Raw genomic sequence first — 27087 nt, 5'->3', positions numbered from 1 at the left:
AAGCATTTTCCTTCCACCCATTAAATGGGATAAAAATAAGTTGTGGAGTGGGTAGATATTATTCAGAAAGGAAAGAAGGGCAGGAAGCATTCCCACCAATTTGCATGCTATAAATGAATATGTCTTGATTGGCTATTTCCCATACAGCAGTTGTTATGCGAAATGTGCATAAAATGCATTCTAAATTTCAAAAGTGTCCACCAGTGGCCCAGAAGGTCGACAATTTGTCTTACAGAGAACACCCCCCCCCGATGAAATTTATGGTCTAAAGGAGAAATACTATGGTTCAGGCCACCAAAAAAATCAAATACTAAAATTTGTGTGATATATACCGTATTTTCCGGCGTATAAGACGACTTTTTAACACATGAAAATCTTCTCAAAAGTCGGGGGTCGTCTTATACGCCGGGTGTCATTCTCCTGTAACCAGGCAGACCAGCCTGAAAGGCTCTGACGAGCCTTAAATGGCTCTGGCGATCCAAGCTCTGACGATCTGCTAATCAGGCAACTCAGCTGGGATCGCCAGAGCCATGGAGAAGGAAAAAAGTTTTCCCCCTCCAGCTTGCTTACCTTAAGCTGCTAGTCACAACGCTTGCCTTGCTTCGCTTGCCTGAATCCATTCCATCAGCAAGCAACTCCCTACCTGCAATCAAGTAGGCAGGGAGTTGTGGACTTCAACTGCCAGAATTCCTCAGCCAGCAAAACAAAGCTGGCTGAGGAATTCTGGGAGTTGAAGTCTACAAGTCTTAAAGTTGCCAAGGTTGGAGACCCCTATTCTATTGGGTAAGTTTTTTTCCCCTTTGAGATCTTTAAAAAAAATAGTTAATTGGGGTTTTTTTTTAGTTGTTCTTTTTTAGACCTAGCCATTTAAAGTTTAGGAAGTTTTAAATTTAGCTTTCATATAAAAATAAAAATAAAATAAAATAATATTTGTGCAGCTTTCTGAGATTTAGTGTGTTTTTGTAGTGTTTCACTCTAACTACACAAACACACAAAATCTCACAAAGCTGTATGTGGAATTTTGTGTGTGTAAAATGTGAAAGTTGTTTTTTTGGGCTTTTTGTGGCTGTGTGAGATTCCTGCTTGTTTCAGGGGCCATTTTGGGTCTAGCACAGCTGCTTTTACATTGTGGGTGAACCAGTTGTGTTGTGTTGTGTTGTGTGTGTGTAAAGTGTGAAAGTTGTTTTTTTGGGCTTTTTGTGGCTGTGTGAGGTTCCTGCTTGTTTCAGGGGCCATTTTGGGTCTAGCACAGCTGCTTTTACATTGTGGGTGAACCAGTTGTGTTGTGTTGTGTTGTGTGTGTGTAAAGTGTGAAAGTTGTTTTTTTGGGCTTTTTGTGGCTGTGTGAGGTTCCTGCTTGTTTCAGGGGCCATTTTGGGTCTAGCACAGCTGCTTTTACATTGTGGGTGAGCCAGTTGATGTTTTTTAATTTTTATTTGGTGTGCATTGGAAGAGGGGTAGTCTTATACGGCGAGTATAGCCCAAACCCTATATTTTGACAGGAAAATTCGGGGGTCGTCTTATACGCCCAGTCGTCTTATACGCCGGAAAATACGGTAATTTGCAGAAACAAAATATCAAGACGGGAAAAATCAAAGCGATAAATGTTGAAAGCCACTGAAACCTCTCGTTGACAATGGCTTAAAAGGAGACAAAACATTCTGAATATGAGCACTTTATTATGACAAAGTGGGAGAAGTATGAGGGTAGTGCTAATGCACTAAAAAGGTTTCTGACCAGGTCCTGCATGGTTGTTTTTAATGGAATGATTTTCCCCCCTTAAAAATGACAAAAATCGTACAGTATAAGAAATTGCTCTTTAATAATTTCAGCCAACATTTTTTTTTAATTTGATTTATATGCCGCCCTTCTCCGGAGACTCAGGGCGGCTTACAATGTGTTAAGCAATAGCCTTCATACTTTTGTATATTTATACAAAATCAGCTTATTGCCCCCACAAACTGGTCCTCAATTTACCTACCTTAGAACGGATGGAAGGCTGAGTCAACCTTGAGCCTGGTGAGATTCGAACTTACAGTAATTGCAGACAGCTGGTGTTAATCACAATGCTTTTAGTCTGCTGAGCCACCAGACCCTGTATTTTGATAGTTCTAAACATGTCTGGGAAGCAGTTTTTCACAAGCTATCATTGCTCAATGGGTGGCCAAATGTTTTGATGCAACCTGCTACAGTGTTATGTACTTTTATCTTGGAAGACTTACTTATGAATCATTTAGATCATTTGTTCTCAAGTAGAGATAAAATGCTTAAAAAACAAGGGACAAGGAACAAGAAATTAGGCTTTGGCCTTTTCCACTGCTCCAAATCATATATGATTGAAAGGCTGTTCTTAGCATGCTATTTAGTCTAAAAGTCTAGTTTTGGCACAATATGCTTTGCAGAATGATGCCCTCATGTTTGCTGTTTGCAGAATGTGACTTTATAAATCCTGCTGTCCACTTAATTTGGCCTCTCTCAACTATTATACTGCAATAGACTGCAGAGCTGCTATGGGATTTCCCCTATTCTTAGCAAGCGGTCATATTCTCATCTCAGCAAGTCAGTAAAAGTATAAGGATTGGTTCACAAGATCATTTGAATTACCCTCTTGCCCCATGTCTTTCCTTTTAATGTGAGTCTGTTGTATTGTGAGCAGTGCTAGATTTTTTTAAATTAAAAATAATATGCATAAGATTAAACATTGATGCTACAAATATATTTTATTTAACTTTGGCATCCCCAGCGGCACTTTATAATTATGTCTCATAATCAAAACTATGAATCCCATTTGTTTTGTTCAACTATAGTTCACTTGATAATTGCACTATGAAGTTGGCTTATTTATCTAAATCAGCCTTTGGATAAATGTTATTGGACTGAAAATTTCCAACAGTCTCAGCAATTATAGCAAATAATGCCCCGGGGAGCCAAGGTTGAGCTATCCTCTTAAATCACGATTTAGACTTATCATACTTTATTTTACATTAGATATAGACTGCATTTATATCTCAAACTAAGCTATGCTTAATTCATGACTTATTGAGTCAACATTCGACTGGATATATACAACACCCAAACCAAACCTTGTTTTGTTTGCATGTATGCATATACATAAGGAGTATAGTTTATTGAATAGCCCGAAGGCCTTTTCAAACAAAACAGAAAAGAAAAAGGGAAAAAGATAAAACAGTTACAAAAATAGCAATCTAAAAATATATTTATTTATTTATTTATTTATTATATTTCTATACCGCCTTTCTCCCGTAGGACTCAAGGCGGTGTACAGTCAAGAAAAATATAGACACACAAACATCATAAAATTGCTAATTAAAATTATTACTTAGTTTGGTCAATTAAATAAAACCCAGAATTAGATAACATTTAAAAAATATGATAGATGACATTAAAATTTTACCATATCAAATTTCAATAGCTAAGTTGCCAAGACTAGATAACCCAAATAGGATAGCTCCTCTCTAACTGAGCTCATCTTTCTTACAATCGATAAAATTTTCCTTGATATAACTGGCTCGTATTGCCGTCAACCTTTTAAGGTATCGAGTGATCACTCTTACCAGGGGAGGAGAGTCAGCCCTCAACAGAAATGCTAATTTTTGGCTTATATTCCAGTGGGGAAATTTATTTATAATTGGGGACAGGTATGCATATACGTATGCATATGTAATGAACTATCTGCAAGTAAACAACCAAGCTCAGATGCCACCAAGGATTCACACTGTATAGCTGTTAGAGGCCACCATTTGGAGAACCTCAATCAAAAGTACATGGAATGTTTCTTATCTTCTGAGTGCTATATTGTATGAATAGAGAGACAAGAACTGATAAGTTTGATTTTTTTTTTACATTAAAAAAGCCCTGAGGGCAATCAAAACATTGGGAAAATAATGGGAGCAAATGTCACAACATGCATGACCATGTGATTGTATAAATGCAACAACTGAAGTACTCTGTTAGATGTTGGAATACACTGATGTAATGGTGTCACCATTTGCCCAATCACACTTTTTTTTTTATTTATTTATATCCCGCCCTTCTCTGAAGACTCAGGACGGCTTACAATGCGTTAAACAATAGCCTTCATACTTTTGTATATTTTATACAAAGTCATCTTATTGCCCCCACAATCTGGGTCCTCATTTTACCTATCTTAGAAAGGATGGAAGGCTGAGTCAACCTTGAGCCTGGTGAGATTTGAACTTGCAGTAATTGCAGGCAGCTGATGTTAATAACAGTGTTTTAGTCTGCTGCGCTACCAGGGCTCTTATTACTGCATATGTGGTGTCATTACCCTCACTGCAACACAACTGATAGCAGCATCATGTTATTCATTATCAGGTTTTCTTCTTAAATTAGTTTTGAATCTGACTAATGCACCCTAATTAAGAAATTGGTTGGTAGGGTAAATTTATATAAGGCGATAGGGAGGCTGGGAATAGTGAACAATTTTGATTTTATGTTCCCTTTTACAGCAGCAAGATATAATTATTCAATACCATGTACAAATGTCTGAAATCTTACTAATTTATTCATTAATCCATGTGTCAATGGCATGTTGATATTTTTTGGGGTTCTTTTTCCAGCTCCAATGCCATCTGAGGTTAGCTATTGTATCTGAATAGTTCTGCCCTAAACTTTGCTTCCAGCTGATAAATTGTTGTTTATTATATTGTTCAACAGTGGTAGAAACTTTTGGATAGTTAATTATATGGCATAGCTTCTTGTTCAAAGATTGTGTGATTGCTGGAAACTTTGTGGCTACATCTGTTAGTTCATTTGGGTCAGTTGAAAGATCTACAACAAAGAAAAAATAGGTTAAGAGAAATTTACAATAAACATAAGCTTAATTTTAGAAAACTAGAATTGTGTAGTCTGATTCCAACTCAGTTAAGAAATTGAATCACTCCAATAACAATTAATGTTAATTAAATCGAGAAATCACTGCACTTTTGCAAGAAACATTTCATCTTTGCAATTCCTCCACCCGTTATGTTATCATACTAGAATGTAAGAAACATGCACACACTCTGCAGCAACTACAGAAGAAAAGTATGCCTCTGGAATTCAACAGCATCTTATATTGTTGGTGACATCTAAATCATAGGCTGCTCCATCTGTTATCTGAACAAACAGAGAAGGGGTACGTGCCTATGCTACCAGCAGTTTGAGAGAAGTCACTTGAAAAGAATTTTAAATTGTATGTCTCTGCACAGGTATTTTATTTGCAGAGAAAGAAAAAAAAAGCTATTCTCTTCCACTTTACACTCGGTCTGCAGTAAATGCAAGCCTTTATAATCATAACGGTCTCCTGAGTGGGAGTGGAGAGTGGATGGGGATGGGGGTGGGGAAGGAAAGTTCTCATTGAAACTTCTCTGGCATTTTACAGCCTCCCTTTGAAAGTAGAGATGGGATGGGCAAATAAGATCAAAGAGGAAGAACCCACTTTGATGCTCTCTTAGCAGGATGAATTAATTCTGTAAAGGGAGGCAATGAAGCTGAGGACTTGCAAAGCTGTGGAAAAAACTGAAGATTTTTTTTTTTTTAATGATCGAATTGGTCCTCCCTTCGCGGAAGGGTTTTCTCCCAACAAAGGGAAAGTGTTGGGGATATAAAGACCTTTGAACCATTCCCATTAATGAATAATTTTATTAAGGAATCCCAAGTTACTTAAAAGCTTAGGGGCTGCATCCTAGGTTCCCTTGAAGGGGGCACATGTCTGCATGTAGACATTACTCATGAAACAGTAAAAGTAGAGTGCACACAAAATTAAATTAGTTTGCCAACCCTTGCTACTAGATTAAGCTAAGGTAGCAAGCTTGTGCAGGTCACAAGCCTATAGCTTTCTGTGGCTATAATTAATATAATTGTCAGGGCCAGCTCTGACCCTATGTAAATTATGCTCCAATTATGACCTTGTTTCCCCCCTCTCCCCAGGGTGTGTCATCAATCACATTCGCCAATAGAGCAATTTCATGGGTTGTAGAGGTCATTCCCCTTCGGCTGCTGTATGTAACCCTGGGATACAGCCTTGAGAGAGATAAGTGTGGAATGTGCATCTGTCTTTGGCTGCTGTGCCATTTTTGCCGGTTTCCCATCCCCCCTGGCCTATGGCAATTCGAGAGCAGGCCAGGGATGCTTTGCAAGTTGACAATAATTTAAATAACCATAAATATAAAGTTATGCAGTTTTGTGACCTGCATAACTATAGCAAAAAGGGTTATTTGGCACCTCCATAGCTTGGACTGAGTGGAAGCAGCCTAGGACAGGAGTTTCTTCTCAGCCTAGACTGCAGTAGCACCAAGTGATTCTTGGAGGGGCAGGGCAGCGGCTTTGTGTCTTTTACCCAGGACAGCTGTCAGGAGATCTTTCTCAGCCATGAGGGCAACTGGCCTGCTCTGGACCCCAGAACCCCTAGCTCATGAATTAATATGAAATATTAATGAAGTAACATGAAATAATTAATGAAATAATTGCCTGCAAGCAATTATGGTGGGACTAAAAAATACTGCTTCAGATAGGAAGGCAGCACAGAGAGTGATGAGGATAGCAGAAAAGACCATTGATAGTTCACTTCCTTCTATCCAGGACTTAGCACATAAGTGATGCTTGAGCAGAGTCCGCAGGATTGTCTGGAACACTACACATCCTCTTCATCCTGTTTTCCTTGTTACCTTCTGGGAGGAGGCTTTGTGGTATCCAAAGCAGAACATCTAGATTCAGTCACAGTTTTGTTCCATATAGCATAAACCTTTTGAACTCTCAAGTTTCCTCTTTCCGCTATGCATTCAAAATGGGCAGTGATTAATATATATATGTATGGTGTAAATATATATTTATGTATGTATATAGCATGTATATATGTGTGTTATGTATTTGTTTGGGTAGATATGCACCTTCTCTTGAAAGCAGGCAACAGAATGTCATTTTTAATGTGGGCTGGTGTACTCGCAGTAAAAAATGACAAAGTTATCTTATCTTATCTACAAAGTAATAGAAAATGAAGAAGCTAAAGTGTTCTGGGACTTTAGAATTCAAACAGACAAGCACCAGACACACAATATCCCAACTTAACAATTGTTAATAAGAAGGACAAAAAAAGTTTGCCCAGTGAACGTTGCAATACCTTGGGACAGCAGAATAGAAAAGAAAGATCAGGAGAAAATCACAAAATATAAATGCCTGCAAACAGAAGTAGAATGGCTATGGCAAAAGAAAACAGAGATAGGACCAATAGTAATAGGTGCCTTGAGTGCAATTCCAAAATGTCTAGAGTACCACTTGAACAACATCAGATTTGACACTATCATTAATCAATTGCAAAAAGCAGCTTTGCTTGGAACAGCTTACATCCTGTGACAATATCTGTAACACCATTAAACATCCACATCTGCCTATCCCAGGCCCCTGGAAAAGACTCGATAGGTAGACAAAAATGCCAAATCCAGTCTGAACATCTGGTTGGCTGTGCAATAAAACCATAATAATAAATTATCAGATTGGGCACAGTTCAGCATGAGATTGAAACCCATATTTATAGATCCCAGGAGACCAGAATAGGTATTGGATGCTTTAAAGCACAGCTATCTTCTCTGTCTCCTGCTGTAGGTCATGTTTCTTGCATTCTTTGACTTACTGTTCTCTATTGTACTGTATGCTGAATTAAAACTACATGCTAATTCCATTGATATTCTTTCAGGCTTTTGTTTACAGGACCTTAAATTTTAATCAATATTCTTCACCCTAGATGTGCATCACTCCTCTGTTCTTTTGCTGAATGGAACAAAGCGTAACACAGATGCATTATTTCACAGTTTGGGATCTTGTGCTAGTACAAGGCAAGGACTGTGTAGCTGAACCTGCGCAATATGGAAGTGAATCAGCTTATTTTGATCATTCAGATCACATCAGAGAATAAGAATGATATTTTCACCGAATGGTAAACCTACCAAACAACTGAGGAGATACGGAGTGGCCATCTGAATAAGCAATGTATTTCCACTTGTCAATTCGCAGCATGTAGGTTGAAGAATTCACATTGCAGCCATGAAACTCACTTAGAATCCAAGGAGGACGGAGCCCTCTAGATAGGGCTTTATAATCTCCTTTTTCTAATATCAAAGGCATCAGTGAATATCCACTGATGTTTTTGGGAATGGGGATACTTGCAATGTCTGAAAAAAAGTGTCAATTTGATAGAAAACAATTAGAAAGCTGAAATAAGAAACAAAATGTATAAAATTGAGGAGAAGGGAACAGAAATTATACCATTTCAACCACTTCAACTTTTTGCTCTTCTGGTAATATTACTGTGCCTCTTTTCTTTATGTCTATTCTATGTTCCAAATGGAAGTTAGCAGCACAGTTCTATACTTGGAGCGATAATCCATTATATTGAATAGAGCTATTCTCAATTTTCTGAGCATAGGACTGATGTTGAAATGTTGTTATATTTGATTGTCAGAAAAAATAAAGTCTATCAAGATCTCAGTTAAATTGACTTAATGAAATGCACCCCAAAAGTATTTCTTTATATGCACACAATTGTCTGCTGAGTTCATAATATGATCTTAACACTGATTCAAAAAAGGCATAATATTCAATTCCTATTATAGTTTGTTAATATGTTTTCAGAAGGTGGTTGCCAACATTGGTTTTTCTCACTGGTGTTAAATTTAATTAATTAAATGTACCCATGGATCAATATGTTAACGTTTCTGAGTGATTATTACTATTCAGGTTTAGAATAGGACACACACAATCTTTTATATTCCTTATTCATTAGTCTGCATAGAAGTCTGCAGTGATTTGTATCTGGACAACTGAGTAAGAAATCAGAATTTTTAACATTATTTATAATCTTGTATGTGCTTCATGCAATGTCTAAGCTGAGCTTTTCTGTGTAACAATAGTAGGTCTTAAGCACCAAGCTAGAAAGCAGAATACTAGTTCCATTTTAGGCATGAAAGATGGTTTGGGTGACTTTGGGCCAGTGGTGAAATCCAAACTTTTTTACTACCAGTTCTGTGGGTGTGGCTTGATGGGCATGGTAGGGGAAGGATACTGCAAAATCCCCATTTCCTCCCCACTCTGCGGCCAGCCAGAGGTGGTATTTGCCGGTTCTCCGAGCTACTCAAAATTTCTGCTACTGGTTTTCTAGAACCTGTCAGAACCTGCTGGATTTCACCCCTGCTTTGGGCCAATCATTCTCTTAGCCCAAGTTACTTCACAGGGTTGTTGTTGAAGAGAAAAATAGGAGGAGAAAGGAGCATTAGGTCTGTTCGCCAATTCAAGTTATTTATAAAAGTAATAAAAGGAGGGTAAAACAAATAAATATATGTATGTGTGAATGAATGAATATATTCTACTGGTTGGAGAGTTGATTTACAAGACACATACTTTTTTGCCTCTGTCTCTCATACAAAAATTAGTTTGGCTCAACAGCTATTGTACTCATTTTAATATCCATTTGCAATTTTGAAAAATTCAGTTCAAGGAACATATTTGCTATAAAATTACTCAGAATTGAAGCTACATCAAAAACTCTTTTAGAGTGCTGGCACTAAACGCATTAGCATGATTATATATTTAAGGCTTGAACTGGACCTTACATGTGAAATAATATATTATAAAACAGTATGTATAGAGAACATATACTATATATTAGGGGAAATAATTTATGTTTTTAACAAACAGGATGGCTGAGAAGGTAACATTAATCATTTGTTTTATTACTCATCTAAATAAATTAAACCCTGTTGATTTGTTTTTATTTTTAACTTTTTGATTACAGGATAGAGCAATCAGGAGAACATATGGGAATGAACAGAACAGGAAGGACAGCAATTTAAAAATATAAACTTCAGAAAGATTGTGGAAAAAACACAGTTGGAACCAAAAATTGCTAACTAAATTGGAAGACTAAGGATTTGAAAAAGATATGGTTTATCTGATTAATAAAGCTCCTATAAGAATGTAGTTTTGAAAGGACTATTTTTTGCAGCATGAGGAAGCATTCTCAATTTTTGAACAATTTTTAAATCATTACTTTAAAAGTGTCAATTTATTGAGAAGGCCTAATCCTTATTCCAAATTACAGGTAAACTTTGGTTTACGACCACAACTGAGTTCAAAATTTCCATTGCTAAGCAATATGGTTGTTAAGTGAATTTTGCCCCATTTTATGACCTTTCTTACTATAGTTGTTAAGTGAATCCTGCACTTGTTAAGTTAGTAACTTGACGCTTAAGTGAATCTGGCTCTGTTCCCAACCCTATTGGTGGGGAACAACCAGAATCACCATTCAGGAAGCATTGTTCTTGCTTTTATTAATGTATATAGTGCCTTATTCCATGATACTTAAGGGAATGACATTAATCTCTAAAGATCACTTTAAGTCATACTCAAGGCTTGGAATGGTACAAACAGAAAACAAGGCAATTATAAGTCTGAAAGGCTTTATTAGTATATTAGATGTTTTGTATCTTCTACTAATAGTAAGGCAGAGCTAAGGGCTAATCATTTAGACAGTATGTAACAACTTGAAGATTTCAAAAAGAGCCTCCTTGTATAATATGCCAGTGTCACAGACTGCTAGCTTGAAGAATTTAGACGCAGGAATGTCCATCCTCCCTCAAAGCGTAAGGCAGTTCACAGGCTGAATTCCAAAGAATTCCACACTCAGTTCCCAGTTGAAAGTCAAGCTGAATTTCTAATCATAGTGCAAGGAGGAGGAGGAGGAAATCAGAAGGGATATCATAGGAAAACAAGTCAAGAAAGAAGAGAGTTGTTTCCAACCAGAGACAGGGATTTTCAAACATCAGAACTCATGGATGACCATTTAAACGTTTCTTAAGACCAGACACAAGGTATGGATAAAGCAAGGTGTCTTGCAAAGGACATTGTAGCAAGTTGCAAGACTTCATCCATAGCAGAACAGTGAGTATTCCAGTTTCTGAGACAACCGATTGTTCAATTGTTGTGGGAACTGGAGATGTGCCTCACTAGGAGGAAGAATATGAAGCAAGGTATTACAGAAACACAGGTCAGAAAACTGGTTATTTTTTTCTAATTGGGGAGGAGACCTAGAGCTCAGTCTTATATAGTGGGAGTTCATGTCGTTGCTTAATTAAAGAGGAGCTAGGCTTTCTTAATTTTCTTTCTTAAGGAAGTTAAGGCTTTCTTTTTTAACCTTAACCTATTTAGGGCTTGGCATTTTTTCTATGGATAGGCTCTGACACTTTACTAAAGCAATCAGTGGCCATTTGCACTCACTGAGACCTGAGACTCTCCCAAACAGTTGACAGCATTCTGACTGGCCCCACCCCCATCTATCCTCTGCCTCCCGAGTCCCAGCTGATAGGGAGGAAATGGGGATTTTGCAGTAACTTTCCCCTGGAGTGGGGTGGGAATGGAGATTTTACAGTATCCTTCCCCTGCCACGCCCACCAAGCCACACCCATAGAACTGGTAGTAAAAAAATTTGAAACCCACCACTGATATGAACCCCAGGTTGAGAATCTATTACATTTTCCTCTTTGCCCTTAGAATGACAGGAATCACAGGGCTCCATAGCATTTTAATCAATTGCCCCAGATAATGTCATTGAACCAAATATTGATATACTGTATATATTAACTTAGTTCCTTTTCATCATTTAATGTTACTAAATACTGCTAGCCAAGACAAAAACAAGTGAGATGTATGTACATTTATTCTTAGGCGATCCAGTTACTCTATAACTAGGAAGAGGTCCACCACCTGCCAAAAAGGAGAAACCTCTCTTGAGGAGATTGGTCAGAAAGCAACCAGAAAGACCAGTTAGTGCCATGTCTGTAGTAAGACCTACCAAGTGTCATATCGGTAGTAATGAGGGGCACTGGGTCAAATGAAAAGGCATGAAATGCTTTGAAATTTGGAAATAATATATAATAATATATCCTAAAACAATTTTGCCAATAAAAGCAATTGAAAAAGTACAAGAGAATATAGAGAAAGGCACTTTCTGATACACGGTTTTGTCAGTTTATATCATGTGAGCACCAACCACTGAAAGGGAATTAATTGGTAGAGTGTAGATAATTGCATTAAGGATAATTTTCCCTAAAATCCAAAAGATGTAGAAAAGTATATAGATTGTTATTTGAACTCTTCAAACTTGAATCTTTGGATTCTCAATTACCTTTCTTTCCCTTCACTGTCACTACATAGTTAACTTTGATTAATTGTTTAAGGTCTTGGCAATATCCTGATAACTTCATAATTCCTATCAACTAGGACTGTCTCCCAAAATTAATCCAGAAAGAACAGGCAGCCAACAGATGAAACAATGGCACCAAACAATACTAAAAAAGCAAACAATTCCATAAATATAAATTTTATTACTGTAGGATAAACGTTGCTTACCAAGCATGGTAGGATAAATATCCACAAGGGACACCATATTTGATATGGACTGCGACTTAATATTTGGACCCATTATAAGGAAGGGAATATGGGAACTTGGTTCATACATGCTCATTTTATAAAACTGTCTGTGTTCCATTGCAAGTTCTCCATGATCCGCAGTAAATATTACATGAGTTCTTCCAAGCAGTCCTGTTTCATTTAGAGCAGAAAGTATCTCACCTGTAACACAAGACAAAGGAAAAACATGTTAAGATATTAATCAAATAGCACTGATGTTTGCAAACATTCTGAGGAATACTTCCTTGCTAATAAGAACATTTAGTGATAAGTGATCATGAAAGTTTCTCCCTGAAAGTTCTAAGTTTCTTTCAAAGCTTAACAATATCAAATGTAACTGATTTCCAAAACTCCATACTTGAAACACTATTTTTTAAATAGTGTTATATAAATAGTGTTATATAAATATAACCAGGTTATATTTTCCCCCTCAAATTTTACAAACTATATCAGAAAATTCAGCTTCTTTTAAACACAGTTTTATATCTGAGCTGTCAATTAAAACAAAGTGATTGATGTCTCAGAGCAGAGGTGGGATTCACTTACCTTCCCTACCGGTTCGTAAAAATGAGTGCACACGTCACCTCTGCGCATGCACACAGCCTTCTGTGCATGTGCAATAGTCACACATTACGTCCGGGCGGGTTGGCGGAGCCTCCCGCAGTTGCTGCTACCGGTTCATGCGATCTGGACAGAACCAGCTGAATACCACCACTGTTTCAGAGTAATTTTAAAGTCTTGGCCCATAATTATTATGTTGTGAGTAGATAATTAGTAAAAGTTAACATCATCACACCAACTTAAAAGCATATATTCTAATCAGTGATGGGTTTCAAAATTTTTTACTACCGGTTCTGTGGATGTGGCATGGTTTGGTGGGTGTGGCTTGGTGGGCATGGCAGGGGAAGGATACTGCAAAATCCCCACTTCCTCCCAATCAGCTGGGACTTGGGAGGCAGAGAATAGATGGGGGCAAGGCCAGTCAGAATTTTTACTATCGGTTCTCCGAACTACTCAAAATTTCTGCTACCAGTTCTCCAGAACTGGTCAGAACCTGCCCAAACCCACCTCTGATTCTAATTATAAGATTGCTTCAAAGTCGTAAGAGCAGATTATTATATTTTCTATCTAACACTTCATAGGGTTATGCTTTGCATCCTAATAATAAGTGTGTTTTTCAGTGTACATAAGTTCTTAAGGTATATTTTAGCTGGTTCAAATTAGCAATATAATATGCAGCCAAAGGACACCATTACAAGTGATAAGGAACCATCCTTAAATGTCCTCTGCAAATAGTATGAGCCTATGTAAATATTAACCAGCTCCTGATGGCAGAGATGTTTTCCTTGACCCAAAGAAATATCCTTATAGAGGGTGAACGGAAAGTATTCGAAAATATTAAAAATCTCCTTTGCTCTAAAGAACCAAAAAAAATAAATAAATCACAGATCTGAAATTGATAGGGGCTATGAATGGATATTCCCAGATAATAGTTTTGATACCATCTTGTAAAGGACTTGTTATAATGCTGACTATTTTAACATGGTTATATTGTATTCTTCATGAATCTATATAGGCAGATACCTAAATAAATAAAGAATAAAGGAAAATGTAATATAAAATATCTTCAAGTACATTTTTTCGGATGGAGGGGGAAAGCTTCCAAGAAGTAACAGTTCCAAAATTTCTGACAATGTACAAAAATTACATCACTAGGATCAGGATGATAAACAAGTATATGAACGTATATATTATGAAAGTAGTAACTTGGTATCACCTACCCAGCATGGCATCCGTTTCTGCACACATGGCATAATAATGTGCTCGAATGTTTCTGATTTCTTCCTGTGTAAATTGCCCACTGCAGTTCTTGGTATAAGTAGAATAATAATCAACTGGGTGCATTTCTGAAAATGGAGGCCATTTGGGAATCTTTATGGCATCATAAATCACCTAATAACAAAACAGAAATGTGCCGCATTTGATAAAATAGCTCTATTGTGCATTTGCAATTTGTTGGCAATTTTCAAGTAGGTGCCAAAAGTAAGCATGCTGATTGAAAATGAGACTACAAAGAAAATTTCTTTCCCTAGAATGGTAGTACACAAAAATGAAAAACTGGACTTTTTCTGAGAGGTCAGCTGCTGTCATTACTAGGACCCTGCAGAGCTACATCAATTTTTTATATGTAACATTTTTAATAGGAGAAGAGATGAAAAAAGTGATGGGACAGTTACAAAGAGAAAATAGAGTTCCTTGGACTTTCTTTTAAAATCTGTGAATGGGTAGGATAACAGTAAAAAATCCTCGTTTGAAACTGCTCCTGCAAACTTTAATTTAGTTATAAACCTAGATATGATAGGGGGGAGGGGTCACAACACAGTTTGATTGTTAATCTGTATTCTTAAAAATAACTTAGTTCAAAAATACTCTTTTTGAAATGTTACCCAATTACACATTTTTGTTACTCAAAAAAGTTACTAAGGACAGTTGTCCCTTCCTCTGAGACTTACTATCTATTTTGACAAAGGGGGAAAACAAACAAAGGAAACAAAAGCAGAAGCAAAAGAGGAATCCGGTGGTGAAATCCAAATTTTTTTATTACCGGTTCTGTGGGCGTGGCTTGGTGGGCCTGGTATGGCTTGGTGGGCGTGGCTTGGTGGACATGGCAGGGGAAGGATACTGCAAAATCTCCATTTCCACCCCACTCTGGGGCCAGCCAGACATGGTATTTGCTGGTTCTCCAAACAACTCAGAATTTCCGCTGCTGGTTCTCTGAACTGCTCAAAATTTCCGGTACTGGTTCTCCAGAACCTGTCAGAACCTGCTAGATTTCACCCCTGGAGGAATCATATTCATTCTGCTCAATAACACCTACTGAAACTTAACTGAAGAATAGTGTGAGGAATAGGAGCTCAAAGAATTGGCCAAAAGAAGGGCTTTGAGGGAGGTGTCTAGTCTGACACAGTAGTCCTCAATTGAGCCCAAGATTTATGTTGTTAAGTGACAAATTTGTTAAGTGAGTTTGCTCTATTTTACCACTATTCTCACCACATTTGTTAAGTGAATCATTGCCGTTCTTAAATTAGTAACATAATTAAGTGAATCTCATTTCCCCATTGACTTTACTTGTCAGAAATTGGGAAAAGGTGATCACATGACTCCAGGATGCTGCAACGGTCATAAGTGTGAAAAATGGCCATAAGTCACTTTTTGCAGCACCATTGTAACTTTGAACAGTTACACTAAACTGTTGTAAGTTGAGGACTACCTGAATTCAGTGGCCTGGAACATCAGTGCAAGAAGTCCTATAATCACTGCTGTATCACGGTTTGCATGTCCTTGAGAGACTCCCTCTTTTTTTTTCTGTCAGTGTCAAACTCTCAGAGATTGTAAACTGAATATTAAAATTTATTTTCAGAAGGCACTGCTGCTTTTAAAGAAGTTTTGAGGTAGGCCTTTTGAAACTTATTCTCATGTCATGTAAATGCCTTATATATCTACCGGTATAATGCCTTTTCTGTCTGCAAAATGTAGCTTTCTTGCTTATTGCATCTCATGTATCTGAAAACAAACCACATGCTTCCAAGCTGAATCCAGCTAATATATTGCCTTAAAAACCATCTGCTTAGCAACACAGTGTACTATGAGAGCATCATGTTGATGCACTGCTCTAAGCTGAATCACCAAAGGAACAGAAAAAATGAATTCAGGCTAAGCTCTATTCCAGTCGAGATGGGAGAATTCCATAGTTCCATCAACCAGTGGAATAGCTTGCCTTCAGACTTTGTGGCTGTTGCATCACTGGAGGCTTTTAAGAACAGTCTGGACAGCCGCTTGTCTGGATTGGTGTAGGGTCTCCTGCTTGAGCAAGAGGTTGGACTAGAAGACTTCCAAGGTCCCTTCCAACTTTGTAATTCTGTTATTCTGTACTGTTATTCCACAGCTCAGCAGAATATTCAGCAGCATGTAGTCATACGCACCAATAGCAAATTGTGTTATAAAAAAAAAAAGACAAAGTCATTGTTTACATTTATATCATATGTGTACTGTCATGATGACAGTTGTACAGTTCTAACTCTGCTCAAGTTGCTGCAGTTAGACAGCCAAAACCTGGATCAATCATTTACACTGGAGGTGGCACCATAAATATATAAAAGTACTGTGTTTGTCACTAGGCAACCTCATAGACAGAAAACAAGATGTGGTACTGATTGATTCAGTAGGGTTCCAATATACTTAGATGAATCACTATAGCAGCTAAGAAAAAACAGCAATAACCTGGAGGAAGAAAATACTGTTCAAGAGGGGAAGGAATAAGCAAGTCATGGGAGTGGGGGAGACTTGGAGGAAAGATTACTTAGCCCTGAGACAAAGACGCTCAAAGTAACCCTGTCTTGATTTGTTTAGAATAGAAAGGGACAGAAAAAAAACTTGAATAGGCTTTCTGCTACTTTCTGAAGTAATCTAGATTGAAGTAACTGATTGAAGTACTGAATGAAGTCCATTATGGGTATGTACCCTTCCAAAATGATTATTAGAAATCCTTCTGAACACTGCATGAACATGCATCACTGAGCTTTCATTAAAGCAGTCTGGGTTTTTACAGTCTTCCAAAGGAGCTTGAAAAAGAGTTGTCACTACCTTAACAGTGATATAGAGTTGACCCAAAGTAGTGGCATGTTTTCTTATACTCATGCAGAAATCTGGAAAAGCTAGGCTGCTTGAATGAATAATAGAGAGCTCATACAAAATCCAAAGCATTTCTCCAAATCATTTTTGAACCTTGCACAGTCCTAACATGAACATACTTGTAGCGTAACAAACCTAGTTCTTCCCAATTTAAGAATGTTCAGAACTGAAAAATATTAGCAAAAACAGAGCTAAATTTACATTGTATACTGCCTGGGTTAAACATAAGAACAATACTACAGTATATGAAAATGCTGTAAGAGAAAAATAGTAACAATTATTTAATGGCTCAGTAAAATTCTGTCCTAACTATAAAAAAATAAATATGTTATGTGAGGATGCTTTTGTGGAGAAATTGTTTCATTACAGAGCCGCAGTGCCTTTCGGCAGCAGAAGCCATGGCAACGGGGCTAGAGAGTGTGGTTAGCCATTGTAAAACATCTGGGAATAATTCTTTTGGAATACAAATAAACAGGAGCTTTTGACTCCTCTTCATGAAAATAATAGCAGTAACTGGTTTTTATTCAAGAAAACAGCTGGATTTCTGCAGCATTAAAATAGAAAATGTAAGCCAGCAGAATTATGGCACATTTTCTGTCCTACCAGACAGCAATCACCATATAAAGCGAGGGCCTTACAGTTTCTCTAAGAAAGATCAATCTAAGAGTCAATATTGTAGCTAATTATACATAACAAGAAACAGATTGGCAATGCAAAATCTATACTAGTAAACATCATAATTGCTCAGTTTATAAAATGACATTATCACATGCAACTCAGACTAACTGTAGCAGCTAGTTTCATTCTTTTTCTTGTGGGAACATTGCCTAAGGGACTACAAGATCAGCAAACTTTTTCATTTCAAAGACTATATGGGCATCAATCACATTGCCAATTTAAATCCTGTAAGTCAAACACACACACACACAAATGCCCCCTTCAAAGAAAATGCTGTTACTACTATGCTTACATGATGTCTAACCATTCACAATCTATCAAATGTGGAACAACCATGTTTTCTTGTGAAGCGAAATGCATTGGCCACACTCACTCCCCTATCCTCCTCCTGTCTTCCACATTTTATCCCATTAGTGACTTTAGTGTGGAAGCTTTTTCCAGTCAGCAATTTTCTTCTACAGCTCTGTAACTTGTTGTACACAGTATATGATGGTGGGTGGATCCAGATTTAGATGCTTATAATAAGATTGTTACCATTTTTTCCCCTAATACTTCCTTCAGTCTCCTGATGCTGTTGTATTATTCAGCAGGTAACACTCACAGCAAACTATACTGCCATCACTGGTGATACTAGTGAAACAATTATGCCAAAATATGTTGCTAGAGAGATGAGCTACTTCCTACTTGACTTCCAATAATTTATCCCAGGTCATGTGCTGTCTTATAATCACCCCAGATCTTCATCTAGGCTAGCTAAGGGCTGACTTAGTTGGCAATGACATTGAATCTAACATTTTTGGAAAAAACACCAGATTATGGAAGGCTGATCTAGTAGCATAGTTAAAGTCCCTCAGCCAGAGAAGCTCACTGGATGACTTTGGGCTAGTTACTATTTCTCAGCCCAAACTACTTCACAGGATGTTTTTGTGGGGAAAACTTGGGAAGAGAGAGGGCTTTATGCTACTTTGAGCTCCTGAAGAAAAGGAGAGCTGTAAATCAATCAGTCAAAACAAATGAATAATAAATATTAGACTGAAGTTGATTTATGTACCAATAAAGAGTAAGCTGACAAAAGAATTCTTAAATCTTTTTTAGATGTACATATTTATGTATATACGTACCCTTTGTAGCCAATATGGAGATGTAAGAAATGTGGATGCCCCATAATTTTCTCCTGAGGATGGTGAAGGATATGGGTGAGGCAAATTTAGTCCGAGGTACAGAGCAAAGGGCTGTGATAGTTTAGTTGCCTCATTTTTTATCCAATTTGCTGCTTCTTCAGTAACCTTCCAATCTTTTTGCATGACTCTTATATATGTCTTGTTGCCTATGAGTTTAGCCACAGGTCTGCCTTCTTGCTGAAGCAAAAAATCAACATTTCTGGTCCAAGCCTCCACACGGTTACTGAAAATAAGAAGAGCTTTCAAGGTATGCTTTTGAATCATAATTGCTTGCAAATTACCCTTGATTATGATGCTTGTTTTATTGCTTGACTTGTTTTTATTAACTATTACTGCAGTTAAAAAGGTTAGGCTGCTAACCAAATTACACTCATTCTAAAGTTTTTACATTCCTATTTCTCTCACAGCAGCGATAGAAGCAGAAAATAAAGGTAAGAATGTATGAACCTGAAGCCAGCTGTGGTTCACAGAATCACAGAACTGTAGAATAGAAGAGATTACAAGGATTATCAAATTCAGCTTTCTGCAGCATTCAGGAAAACCAAGCATAGCAAGGTTCTTCCTTGTAACAGTAAATACAGGCCAATATATGCTGATTCAGCTCATTCAACATGCCAAAGTAGATTGTGTGAATTGAAATCACGGGACAGGCTGTGATTTTAGAGAAGTATTTAATCTAGCTATGGTTGCAGCTAGAATTAACCATGGCTTTGTTTCATTACTGACTTTAGTCAAATATCATCCAAACCTGACTAATGGCCAACAGAGACTTAAGCAATTATTAGTTTACATGGAAACAATATAAACTGGAAAAGTGACTGCAAAACAAAGCAATTTCTGAAGCAGATTCTTTTCTGTTCCTAAACTTTGTTTCATCCTGTACTTATATATGTAAATTTCCCATGCCCTCCCCGGCAAAAGGGCTAGTCAAAGTATTTAACTTCCCCATTATCCCTATTCTGGTTTTTTTAATCAAAAACTGAACAATCTCTACTCCATATAATGGTTTTCTAGTTACCACAAAAGTCATGTGACCTACATCTCTGCTAAAAAGTGTTTTACTGTATTTCATTACATCATTCAAACCAAAAAACCTTAAAAAGATTTCTGCCAGCTTCCTTAGTAGCAGCTTCCCACAGAATTCCTAAATATAGGAATTTGTGTGATTGGTTGTTATTCTATTTTTTAAAAAATATCTGGAGTTATCCTTTCTGGAACCGAAAGACATTTTCCTAGATTTATTTCTATTCTGCTTGATTTCAAAATGAAAGGGTTGCTTACAAAGCAATCATAACAACAGGGCAGGTTACGCAAAGGATACACAATATCCAAGGCCCTACAGCTTTACAGTAGTACAAGTTAAGGGAAAGGATTGGTGGTGGATTCCCCTGGTTTTGTTTCCCTTCGATCTGATAGCATCTGCCTACAGAGAAAACAACCATTAGTCACTCTCCCTAACATCCTTAACTTAGCAGGGCTAAGTGAGCGTAGACGGATGATTTGAATAGCAGCGTTATTAATTAACTAATTCTAAATCCATTTTGAGATTAATATCCATGTAATCATTGTTTTTTTTTTAAATGAACAATATCCAGCATTTTTATAGCCTGTTCAATACATCTTTTAAACATGTATAACAAACTACCAAAAGTAAGAAAAGAATAAAAAGAATAAAGTGTAGAAAATAAAAAAATAATTATAAAGAGTATATGAAAAGTATTTTCCCTCTTCATTACAAGTATAAATTTAGTAAGTTGTCACCATTTCTCAAAATGCAACAAAAACCTCTATTCTTTGCCTATCTCATTGCTTAACTATAAATAGAATCTAAACACCTTGTCATTCATTTATCAGCAAAAGTCCATTAAGAGATACCAGAAATAATTAAATATCTATCATAACTTTGATCAAATAAGCCAACTCTATATTCCTTCCCTGTACTTTTAACAATCTCTATTTTTAATCACTTCAAATAATTTTAGACCTTGATTTTTCATTATTTATGTCCCCTCTCAAATAATCCTTCAAGAACTTAATAGCTCTTTTGCACATCCAATAAGAAAAGGTTATACAAATCACTTTTTGTCTGTTACTTTATGTCCCTTTTAAATATTAAGACATCAGTCAGTTTCATTTGTATATCTAGTATATCATCTTTTTCCATATCATTCTTGTAACTTGTCATAATTAAACATATATTCAAATCAATTTCAGTTTTATCCAGTTTAACTTATTCTTTGTCTGTGACATCACTAATACACTTCTATGGTATCAGATATTATTAAAATTAATTTCTGATGCTAGAATTCAAAGATATCCTTAAAATATCCACTGTGAAGGTATTTTGCTCCATTCTTTGATAATGAGTCAAACTTATGTATTCTTTGCCTTTAATTGTAATATATTCTTCTAGTTCCCTCTAGTGTCCAACCTTCAAACTCCCTTCCTATTTGATTTTTTTCCAAATAACCCCCTCATCCAAAAAATTATGGGAACAATTTTTAAAATTAATTTCAAATTTTTATTCCAAGTCAATGTGGATTGTAAGCCCATTTTTAACTCTATATATTGTTTTGCTGTTTATTCCAAATACTAGAACTTTTTTTTTAAAGTTCTTAAAACTATATTAAAAATTCCTTTCTCTAAAGCTAAGGAAGAGACTTCCCCAGTGAATGCAATAAAAACTTGTAGTTCTGAAGGGTCTTAAAATGTCCAAAGCAATAAAAAATAGATCCAAAGGTGATTAAGAAATGTGACTTGGTTAAGCTTTTTCCCAAGTGTTTTTTCCAAGGGTGTTAATATGTCCAAAGCAATAAAAAATAGATCCAAAGGTGATTAAGAAATGTGACTTGGTCAAGCTTTTTTCCAAGTGAATTATGAGCAGCTGGGAGTTGTGTGATATCATCAGAACTCAGTCATGGGACTCACCAGAAGTCAAATTTAAACACTGATTTTTACTTCCTTGAAATCCTCAAGAACTGCATATCAGGGGTGAAATCCAGCAGGTTCTGACAGGTTCTGGAAAACCGGCAGCGGAAATTTTGAGTAGTTCGGAGAACCGGTACTGGAAATTTTGAGTAGTTCAGAAAGCCGGAAAATACCATCTCTGGCTGGCCTCAGAGTGGGGTGGGAATGGAGATTTTGCAATATCCTTCCCCTAGGAGTGGGGAGGGAATGGGGATTTTGCAGTATCCTTTCCCTGGAGTGGTGTGGAAATGGAAATTTTGCAGTATCCTTCCCCGTGATACCTACCAAGCCACACCATACCAGGCCCACCAAGCCACGCCATTGGTAGTAAAAAAAATTAGATTTCACCACTGCTGCATATGGCTCTAAAGAAAAGTTTATGTTATGCTTTCATTATTTATACTAGTATTCCTACTACCACTGAGCAAATAGACATACCAGGCTGGATTCTATCAGGTAATAAAATCCCTCTGTATTAATTTTTGTATTATTAGGACTAACGTATTAGCTAGACAAGATTTGACATAAATACTACATAAAGTATGAAGTTGGACACCAATTACAACTTTGAAGAATGTGAAATCTGCAATGCTGAATTAGTACAAAATATATGAGAGGCATTTTCATACATATGGTACTTGCCTTCGTTCACTTCATTTTTCAGATATAAAGCACATTTTTAAAAGGAAGGATGTCTACTGGTAGTGCAACAGCACTAACAGAAGCAAACCTCTAATTCAAAATTTTGTTTAACTATAAAATAGAAATCATTTCATGAGGCTGGAGTAGAGAGGAAGAGTTCATCATAATAGTTAATTCATTTTAAGAATTTATCTGAAACCATTTTTACAGTGAGCCCTTGACTATGAGACACTTTGTTTTCATGCTAAAAAATAGAAGCACTGAAAAGCATTTAATCAATTAAAAGAGAAACAATAAAATGATTGAGATTTCAGCAATAAACCCGGAGATATATTTCATTCTTTACTCACCTTAATGAATGATGTCCAGAAGTATAATCTAGTTTTCCATATTTTTTGGTATAGTAGCCTTTCTTTTCCATAAGGTCCATCCATGTTGTATAATTTGGATCTAAGCCCTTGAAGTTGTTCCAGGACTCAGTTAAGTGAGTGAAAAGGCCACTCCACATAGCTAAAAAAATATTAATAAAACAATGTGTTTATACAACTGTCTTCTTCACTTGATACAATTTGGAAAGCAGCCCATAAGGCAAGGAATTGCCACTTCTATGGAACAATACTGTGCAAGCTCCAGGAGAACTCCTTTAGCAGTGGTGGTGAACTTTTTACTCACCGAGTGCCGAACAGGTATGTGCTTCATGCACTTGGGTGCCATCCTCGCTAATGTGCGGCTCCTCACCATGCGCTGCACATGCAACAGCACCATCTGCACATGCACACAGGTTTCGTGTGCTCACCCCCCATGCACTCTGCACACAATCGCACCATCTGCACATGTACACAGGTTTCACGCGGCTCCTCCCATGTGCTGCACGCACAATTGTACCAGCTGTACATGTGCGTGGTTTTCACCAGTACTCTTACGCATATGCACAAATGCGTGCATGCATGCACAGGAGAGCTCCAAAGATCAGCTGGGTCCCCTGAATTGCGTGCATGCGCACCGGAGGCCCGAACACCAGTTGGGCGCGCACACATGCACAGGTGCAGGTGAGTTGGGCGACAGCTCACGTGCCTGGGAAAATGGCTCTGCGTGCCACTTCCAGCACGTGTGCCATAGGTTCGCCATCACGATCCTATAGCATGAAAATCCATCAAAATATTATCTCTCTGCTTTTTGAATGAAGGAATACATTTTCTCTGTAGGTCCTTTATTTTTGTTCTGCCATTTACTCAAATATTGCCCTTTTATGTATAATTTTACCTGCACGGGATGGACAGCAAATGGGAGAATTGGTGTAGGCATTAAGAAAGAGACTGCCTTGCCTCCTCATGAGATTTATAAAAGGCAAAACTACTGTTTCATTTTCTGGGGAAAACGTTAGCCTTCCATCCTGCAGGAAAAGGAAAAAAAATGACTGTGGGAATGCATTTGGAGATTAAGGAATATTACAAATCAGTGGCTAAAATGCACAATTTATATATTGTATTTATTTTGAAAATTAGATATAGATTTTAGATATGTTTTTAGGGAGAGAAGAGAGCAAGTTTTATGTAAGGGTTAGGGCACCAGGGCAGAAACTGGGAGATGGCGAGTTCTAGTTCTGGCATTAGGCACAAAGCCAGTCAGGTAATTTACTGTCATTCACTGTCTCTCAGCCCTAGGAAAGAATAGAATAGAATATAATTTTTTATTGGCCAAATGTGATTGGACACTCAAGGAATTTTTCTTGGTGCACATGCTCTCAGTGTACATAAAAGAAAAGATATGTTCATCAAGGATCAAAAGGTACAACACTTGATAGTCATAGGGTACAAATAAGCAATCAGGAAACAATATCAATATAAATCATAAGAGGCAATAGCAAATCACTTCTGAAATCTTGCCAAGAAAACTGCAGGGATTGATCCATGCAATTTCCAGAAATCAGTGCTGACTCAAAGGAACAATAAATTTACCACACCATCATTTAACCCTAACAGATGAAAAAATTAAGATTTCTTGCTAGAGTTACTTAAAATGATATTACAGAAAGAATTCTAATTGAGAATATATTCTGTCCTGCCTACCTCCTTTAGATATTGGAACTCAGAAATATCCTGTGCTTGTAGACTCAAGGGTCAACAGTTCTGATAATTTAATGCATCCAGTCACTCATTTGTTCGAGCTAAGAAAGACAAAGAAAAGGCAACTGGATTTTCTTGGATTTTTTAAAAAAATGTTTCATGGTGAAATGTTTTCAAAGAAAAAACCAAGAAAGTCCAGTTGTCTTTTGGAAAAAGCACCTTTGGATTAAACATGATGTGTTTAAAAGCTTTTGTCTTTCAGTGGGATTCCACAAGACCAATCTGACATGTGCTCAGGCAACTCATTTTTGCTAGGAACTTCATGGCTAAAAGCCTAATAGCCATGCCTATTTTTTTTTTCTAATGCTAATCACCTTCTCACCATTATTTAAAAACACAGAAAAACTTGCAAAATCTCTCTCAACCTATTATTTTATTAATTGTGTTGGTAGGCCCTCTAGTGTACACAAAGAACTGTTTGAAACGTTTGCACCACTTGTTTCTTCATTCTCACTATTCCTATGATTCCATTTGGGAGGGCAGTTGTCTTTCAAAGACATACTGTTGCTTTATGCAACTTTATTTGGAAGTACATTCCATTGGTTCAATTGGCAAATGTTCATAAGATTGCATTTTACATAGTTAATTTACTCAAACTGTTTGGATAAAATCTAGCTACTGAGTTCACATTCAGTGCTAATGGTGCATTAGGTTTCTCCTTCAAATGGGAAGAGACAAAAAGGTGAAGCAGCCAAAGAGACATACAGTAAGCCAACTCTCCAGAATATGGGATTCCCTGGTGGGGAATTACATCTTCCGCCAATCAGATCCTACTATGGCCAAAGGAATTACACCAGTGGTGAAATACAATTTTTTTTACTACCGGTTCTGTGGGCGTGGCTTGGTGGGTGTGGCAGGGGAAGGATACTGCAAAATCTCCATTCTCACCCCACTCCAGGGGAAGGATACTGCAAAATTCCCATTCCCATCCCACTCCAGGGGAAGGATACTGGAAAATCCCCATTTCTACCCCACTCTGGGGCCAGCCAGAGGTGGTATTTGCCAGTTCTCCAAACCACTCAAAATTTCTGCTACCGGTTGTCCGAAGTGCTCAAAATTTCCGCTATCAGTTCTCCAGAACCTGTCAGAACCTGCTGGATTTCACCCCTGAATTACACTCCCAAAATATCTGGAGGGCACCACACTGGGGAAGCCTTCAGTAGCTGAAAATGAGTCTTGGGTCATTGCCCCTTCTTTCCCTTCAAAGTCAGTAGGAAACAAAATTGTCTTAATGGTCTTTTAAAAGGAAACAAAATACTTACAAAAGAATCGCACATCACCAGCACAACATTAGGTTTTCCACAGGTACCACAGCTCTTGTTAGGATGAAGCAAAGGCCTCGCCTTTACGGGTCCCCAAGAAACAAATCGGACCAGCAGAAGCCACAAGCTAACTATTATATAGTTTGTAAAGCAGGCAGGGTTTCTCCCCCCTTTCCCCATTTCTTCCTTAAGATCAGAGCAAAGGCTCCAGCCCCTTCCTTTCAGAATTCCTTCTCGGGACTCATTTTCACTTCGCACAGCCAGGCAGACGATCCTCACTTGACTGAGCCTGCCGGATGATTCATTCCACAGCTGGGAAGCTCGTGATCTACAAATAACACCATTATGCCCGGAAAAAGACATCAAAACAGCTGCACTGGAAAAAACTACTACTCCCATGATACATATTGTGAAAATTTTGTTATTAAAGCCAATGCTTTTGGTAACTGAATGCTTTAAAGCGGTCTTCTCGTCCAAGGTTTGGAATGTGCAAAAAGCTCATCCTTTTTTACCATGCGAAAGGCGGGGGCAACGGGAAATTAAATAAATAAATAAATGAGGTGCGAACTACAGCGTAGTTATGCGGCAAAGGAAGATACAGTGTAAATACTGGACCACGGACCATTGTCTGTGAAGAGAGGAACTAGCCATAGGTTATAATAAAATTAGGAAATCAGAATACTTGTGCAGTAATGTCGTTCTGTCCTCGCTAGCTAATGATAGGATCCGATGCTTCGTGTAGAAAAGAAAATGAACTCAATCCTCAAGGTGAAATTTTGCAGCGTAATTTTTTCCCCTCCCCAAACGATTGCGTGCATTTCTAGCAATGCAATCCAGTACGTACGTCCCAGCAGTAGCGTTAAGAAAGTCAGTAAAAGGAAAAGTGCATATTACACACGGTAGTAAAAAGGAATGTGTAGCCCCCCCCTCCCAATTACTTTAAGAAATGAAAAGTTCGAAGCTGTGTACAATAAGAGTAACTGCGTGGAATCTAATAGAAACGTCTCCGCCGGTGAACCACAACTCCCATCACCACCGCGAATGCTGAACCTCGCGTGG

At 37.5% G+C, this 27087-nt stretch overlaps 1 protein-coding gene across 1 annotated transcript; it reads right to left on the bottom strand.

Annotated features, from left to right (window-relative positions):
* Positions 1–4528: 4528 nt before the first annotated feature.
* ARSK (arylsulfatase family member K) lies at positions 4529–27076 on the bottom strand. The gene is made up of 8 exons (XM_034440700.3): positions 26029–27076; positions 23904–24033; positions 22991–23150; positions 18972–19254; positions 14262–14433; positions 12421–12642; positions 7965–8189; positions 4529–4812 (listed from the first exon to the last, which is right to left on the bottom strand). The coding sequence occupies exons 1-8, from the start codon at positions 26425–26427 to the stop codon at positions 4544–4546; spliced, it is 1860 nt and encodes a 619-aa protein (XP_034296591.2). The 5' UTR covers positions 26428–27076; the 3' UTR covers positions 4529–4543.
* Positions 27077–27087: the final 11 nt, after the last annotated feature.

Source organism: Pantherophis guttatus, chromosome 2 (assembly GCF_059756535.1).
Source record: "Pantherophis guttatus breed Tessera chromosome 2, ASM5975653v1, whole genome shotgun sequence".
Taxonomy (NCBI): domain Eukaryota; kingdom Metazoa; phylum Chordata; class Lepidosauria; order Squamata; family Colubridae; genus Pantherophis; species Pantherophis guttatus.
The sequence above is the reverse complement of the archived record's forward strand: the minus strand, read 5'-3'. Positions and strand labels throughout refer to the sequence as shown.